At 28.5% G+C, this 6,379-nt stretch overlaps 2 protein-coding genes across 2 annotated transcripts in view; both read right to left on the bottom strand.

Annotated features, from left to right (window-relative positions):
* The window catches only part of LOC123267908 (AFG3-like protein 2), a 23,561-nt gene extending 23,244 nt beyond the window's left edge, over nt 1-317 (bottom strand). The window contains exon 1 of the mRNA XM_044732796.1: nt 302-317. Within this exon, the coding sequence (XP_044588731.1) occupies nt 302-317 (16 nt within the window). The remainder of the gene's footprint in view (nt 1-301) is intronic.
* An 881-nt stretch (nt 318-1,198) lies between these two features.
* Nucleotides 1,199-6,023, bottom strand: LOC123266961. The gene is made up of 7 exons (XM_044731410.1): nt 5,518-6,023; nt 5,263-5,431; nt 3,613-3,841; nt 3,390-3,544; nt 3,025-3,318; nt 2,733-2,939; nt 1,199-2,666 (listed from the first exon to the last, which is right to left on the bottom strand). The coding sequence occupies exons 2-7, from the start codon at nt 5,315-5,317 to the stop codon at nt 1,900-1,902; spliced, it is 1,707 nt and encodes a 568-aa protein (XP_044587345.1). The 5' UTR covers nt 5,318-5,431; nt 5,518-6,023; the 3' UTR covers nt 1,199-1,899.
* Nucleotides 6,024-6,379: the final 356 nt, after the last annotated feature.

Genomic DNA, 6,379 nt, shown 5'->3' with positions numbered 1-6,379 from the left:
GTAAATAACGGACACCCTACTATTTATAGTCCTACCAAATATATTTGATATATTTGAATTTTTTAATTACATATAAAAAAAATTTTTTACAAATGTGAAAGAATGCAATAAGTTTCTCAATATTATCGAAATTTTATTAATATATTTCACATTTTAATATTTATAATATTATTTTTTATGTTTTGTATATATGTATTTCCGAATACATTTTTACACTGAATTTTTCATATACAGGTACTTACATTTTTTCTTTATTGTGTTGCCAATAAACGACCAACTGGTACAAATCAATAAAAAATACTGTAAAATATGCACATTTTTAAGCCAATGTTTTTTTAACTTCCCGCTAAGAAAATTGAAAATTTTCAAAAATCGGGAAGTTATTGTTTTTACCCAGTTTTTCGAAAATCGAGTTTTCATCAAGATAAATTTAAATTTTAAATTTTCCAAGGTCCTAGGAAGCTTCCTTGATTATTCCCGCGATGGTGTGTGTGTGTGTGTGTATGTGTGTGTGTGTGTGTGTGTGTGTGTGTGTGTGTGTTCAAAAGGGTTCAAAAAAACTTAGATTTTGAATACAAGTTGGACCGATTCGGACTGATAGATTTTGAGAAGTCTTAAAAAAACTGCGAAAAAAAATTTTTTCAAATGTGGTTTTTTTCGAATAACTTTCAAACGGCTTGACCGATCAATTCCAAAAACTAATCAGCTCTTAACATCAAAAAACCACGTCGATCGTTACCAAGCCGGTCAAAATCGGTTTTGATTAGATATGATAAAAAAAAAAAAAATTTTATTTTGTTGAGGAAATTTTTTATGAAATATAAATATATATAAATAAACATATCAGTTAATTAGATTCGTTCGTGAGTTATCTTTGACGAAAGAAATCGAAAAAAATTGTTTTTTTCAAATTACACCGAAATTTCCGGTCTGATCAATTTGTATTTGAAAATATATCATAGAATTTGAAAGACTGCGCCGAATCCCGCCAACCGCGTAAAATTCGGTTTATTCATTTAAAAGTTATTGCGGTTTGAAAATTCAAAAATCAGTGTTTTATTAAACTTCTATCAGACTTTTGAGCTCAGAGAGCTCAAAACTACACGAAAATTATATTTTTGAGCTCGAAAAGCTCAAAAACTTAATAAGTGCAATTTTGAGCGCTTTATTACGAAAGTAGCGGGAAGTTGCAGGGATGGCCTTCAGATGGCATTCAAGGTCAACCGTTTTCCTAATTTTTTTTATATATATAATTCATGAATAGAAAATATATTTCGGAATAATTTTCTTTGCACGATTATATTAGATTATGCAGTAGGTCGGTTTTAAAGAAACCTAATATATTTAATATAAAAACTATTTTCGATTGAATGCAGGTGTTAACAATAATTACATATTCATCTTCCTCGATTTATGCGTGCAATATCTTATCGCATTTTTTAAAAATCTATTTAAGATTACAATTTTTTTTGAGGATACATTGAATGATCCTTCTTTAAATATCTTATTTGTTCTTATTAATACTAATCGTGTAATTATTAATATTGAATATTTATGAATAAATGATTTTTACTTGGTAGAAGAATATTTGAGACATCAGTCTACACTGATAGCAAAATCAAGTTGGTAATATCTTGAACAGTTACTACCGCATATTTTAATCCGAAAAAAAAAATTCTTGGATGAAGTGTATGTGAATTTTGTTAAAAAAAATTAAAAAATAAAGTGCTTCGTGATGACAAAATTTTTCTGGAGAACTTTTCGCTCATCCAAGATTTTTCTTATTGATTTCACTTATTGATTCAAGAGTTAAGTTGGTGAATTAAGAAAACTGAATTTCTTGACAGTAGAGTAGAATTTTGAAAAAAATATTTTTCTCAAATGAAGTAGCTTTTTCGTTCAATGTAGATTTTTATCATTTTCAACACCAGAAGAACTTGGACCTGCCACTTGATTATTTGAATTTGTTGAAAATGATGAACTAATATTATTTTTTCGCATCGGACGAACTAAACAGTCCGAAACAAATTGTGGCTGATCTGTTATCAAAAATGATCTTTCACTCTTCAAGTTTCCTAAAGAATAGCTTTTTCTCTCTAATGGTGAACTCGGTGTGTTTTGATCAGTTTGGTTGTTTACCCAAAGCTTACTAGTTACAATATTATTAAAATTTTGACCAAACCATCCATTTGAAATTTTCTTCTTTTTATTTAAAACATTCCTTATTGAGTTTTTATGATTATCTGTCCTACTATTTTCAGACAAGAATGCATCCGTTTCTGTACACTGTGACATAGGATCTTGAATAATAGTAGTAATATCGTCACTTAAATCATTATTCTGTCCATTTGTGAATGATGAAGATACTGGTATATTCATCGAAGTTAATCTTTGAATACTTAGAATTGAGTTCGGCGTGCTTGTGGAGTCATCACAACGAGAAGAACTAAAGTTACTAATAATTGGTAGAAGATTGTCTGGTTGGTAACTATTTTGAACATTATACATTCTTAAGGCACAATATTCATTGAGTTCATCACATGATACATAAGCTGGTGGAGGTCCTTCTTCCGATTGTAGAGCCATTATTTCTGAATAAGACGGAGGTTTCGAAAGGCAATCCGTAAACTGTAGTTTTCCAGTTACATTGTACATTGTACTCGTTTCTAAACATTTACAAAATTTATATTATCAATGTACTTGTAAGATTCAAAATATGTACGGAATATTACCTTGTTGAAGATCATCTAATGGTCGGTTTAAAGGTCGATCAAGATCATCATGATGATTAGGCACATGTATAGAGGAGGCACGATTTGTTTGACAATAACCATTACGACTTCGTTGATTACATGTCGTATTTATTGCTCGTTTAAATTGTACTCGACAAATAGCTATCGCCAATATTGTAACTATGAAAATAAATGCCATTGCACAACCTGTAATAAAACATAGATGAAATTTTAAATTTAATTTATATAAAAATAGAAAAAAATTAACCATTAGATATCAATTAATCTTTACCCATCACAACATAAAATGCTGTTTGTATGTAACTTATTTGTCGGGTTTCTGTTGGCCATATGTGCGGTGCAGAATTTTTACTACAGTTCCGGTGATTGCAACACCATTCTCGTGGAACACATCGATTATCACACATTACTTTACCATAACAAGGATCAGAACCGCATCCAGCAGCTTCACTTTCATCTTCTCCTTCTTCACAATCAGCTTTACCATCGCAAAGATATCGTTCCATAATACAATTATTAGATCGACATCTGAACCATTTTGGTCCACAATACCATTTAATTGGTTCTAAAATAAAGAATACTTATCATAATTCTATTATTATATATATAGAGTTGTTACGATATTTTTTTACTTACTTTTCTTCACAGATAGTCTGATATTAACAGAAAGATGTGATTGAATGACAGATCTAAATGTAACAGCATTACATGTGTAATTACCATCGTGATCTTCGGATAGATTTTCGAACCACAACCAAGCTACATTTCGTTTTTGTCCTCTTTCAGGTTTACTAAATAAAAATCATATTTTCGATAACAATTGTATTTAAAAATATCAACCCTTTAATATAAAACTTACAGAGTGTAATTGTCATAAAATGGTGCTTTCCAATCGACAATATAATCAAATAATGTATGATTTTTGTTACCATCATTTTGTATGATCGTACATGTTAAATTTAGCGAATCGTTATTTTTTTTGAAGATATATTTTTGACCCATCCTTATTTCGAATTGAGGCTGTATTTCTATCGCAGCTCTTAGATCAATCGGTATGGTGGCGAATGTCCCATTTATTGGCGTAGCTTCTGAAAATTTAAGTTGATAATAAAAGGTTTTGAAAATTCGACTTTTGTTAATTGTGTTATAATGGTATGAGAAAAATTAAAATATAATTTTAAATTTTGGTAATATGATTCAGTTTGCATGGAAATATATGTATTGAAAGAATGAAGATATTTATTATATTGGGAATCAACTTTTTGGGAACATTTCCTTTAAAAATTCTCATTAATCGGCCGAAAAAAAACGTCGATAATTAAATTTTTCGATTTTTGGGGCTAAAAATACGCAAAACCTTACTTTCCGTATAATTACCTAAATTAGTATTATAGTAACCAGGTTTAAGGGGTAGGGTTTTCAGCGTAAAAAAAATACACTTTTTAACGAATTTTTTTTAGAAAAATGGTTTGAGTAAATTTATTAAAAGCTTTTGTACATTATTAAGGATGGTTTCAAGAATATTATATAAGATATTGATGCAAAAATATTCACAAAAAAGCTGGTGACGGAGTTTTTTCAAAATCCTTTTTCTCTATTCCTCTCCCCCCTTTAAATCGGCTAATTTTGGGAATAATTAAGTTTAGAATCGATAAATTTTATCAATCACTAGGTTTAGAATCAGCAAAATTCGCGATACCAGTTTTTTAATTGGCTGTTTATAATACAATTAAACCTTATGCCAAATATATCGTTGTTTCGGATTTGAAGATGTTTTGCTTGTAGACGGAAAAAAGAAAACTCGAAAAATTACAGTATATAATGCAACGTGGCGCTTCGTGATGAAAACTAGAAAAATTACAGTTTCAGATTGTAATTATTACAGATTTTGTAAGAATTACATTGTAGAATGTAATATTTACATTGTAAGCTCTGAATATTAAATTAAAAAATTGAATTTAAAAAAATGTTATTTCAAACTGTAATTTTTCTAGTTTTGATAACGACGGGACCGATTTTACATTTTATACTTTAATTTTTCGAGTTTTCTTTTTTCCGTGTATAATTATTAATTTGAAATATTCTTAATCATTCTATTCTTTAACATAGCCATTTTTTCAATACGTCACCATTAAATTATTGCATATAAATTTATCTTTTTAAATTAAGAAACATCTCTATTTGTTTCTCTAGTTGCACTCATTAAAAAAAACCGTACTATTATATCTTCGTTGGACTTGTAAGGTAAATGTAAACTTAAAAATCAAATTTTTCGTTATCAAACTTTACTGATAAATAATCTATCAAATATCCAGGTATTTTTTTATGAATTATTATTTGTTTGGAAGTAAAATGCAAAAATGCTTATTTTGATGAATAAATAACTCATAAGCTATTTTATTGATTTCTGTGCCAGTTCATGTTGACATTTTTAAAAAGAAAATACTAGCTTTGTAATATCATTTACTAAATCCTGTAATAGTGCATATGTTGATTAGTAACAACTTACTTGATAAATTTCCGATTAATCCCAGAGTAAATAAAAGTATAATGAAGTTGGACATAATTATACATCATGACACCATAATTTATTAATGTTCAAGACGGATTTCAAACCAGTGTTCCAATGCTGATGCAGTGTTGTGAAACTGATGAAAATGATCCATCAGTCGTCTAACCTAAATAAATTTTATTACTTTTAAAAAATTTATTATTGATTTACACTTGAAGTTCTTTAAAGCATTTTTTGTTAAAATAAACTTACTTTATTTTCAATAAAATTGTTGTTTATTATATTATCATGAAAAATATACTGTTTTTAATATTTATTATATTGTTGCTTAAATATCTACAGTAGATTGGGGTTTTTATAAAAAAAGGTCAAGTATCCTCGCACTAGCTTATAACAATATTTAGATTGGTAGATTCATTCATTTGTTTCAATCACGTGACTAATTTTATTGTCAAGTGTGTTTTTTTAAGAGTAACATAGAATTTGGAACATTGTTGCTCAGATTCAGATTATAAACAATTAATCTCTTTCTAATAAACAACCTTTCCTGATAGCGGTTCCATTTAATTGCTAGTTTCTTGACAGGCACATGATAATCTCGAGTTATGAGTATTTTTTAAACTTATTAGACTAGTTATATAAGTCCCAGCTGAAGGTCACTGCACATTATTTAAAATGATAGTATATAATACAGTCTTTGTATTTTGATTGTATGAATGCATGGATTATTAAAAGTTTATTTTGGGGTTGCATTTGTCGATCTAATAAAAAAAATTACGAAATAAAATTGATCTAATTATATGTTATTTTTCGGAAACTTTTTATCATTAGATTTCTAGATTTATTTAAAAAGTAATTAGAAAAATAAAGTTCCTGAAAATACATTGAGTACTGCTCAGTCTTACGTTAACGAATATTTCACTAGTTTGGGCTTTTGGGCTAATGAAATATTAAAGAGCTCCTTTTTCGAGAGTAGTGCTGTGGGTATAACTATTGCTTGATCCCGATTGGATTCGTTATTTCTATAGGTAGCAGCACTTTGAATAATTTTTCGATAGGTTGTTCACTTTCTTGGTCTCTTACTGCACTATGGATGTGGTGTGTTATGCTACTA

The sequence above is a fragment of the Cotesia glomerata genome, linkage group LG6 (genome assembly GCF_020080835.1).
Source record: "Cotesia glomerata isolate CgM1 linkage group LG6, MPM_Cglom_v2.3, whole genome shotgun sequence".
In the NCBI taxonomy this organism is placed as follows: Eukaryota; Metazoa; Arthropoda; class Insecta; order Hymenoptera; family Braconidae; genus Cotesia; species Cotesia glomerata.
Note: the sequence above shows the minus strand (reverse complement) of the source record. Positions and strands in the feature narration are given on the sequence as shown.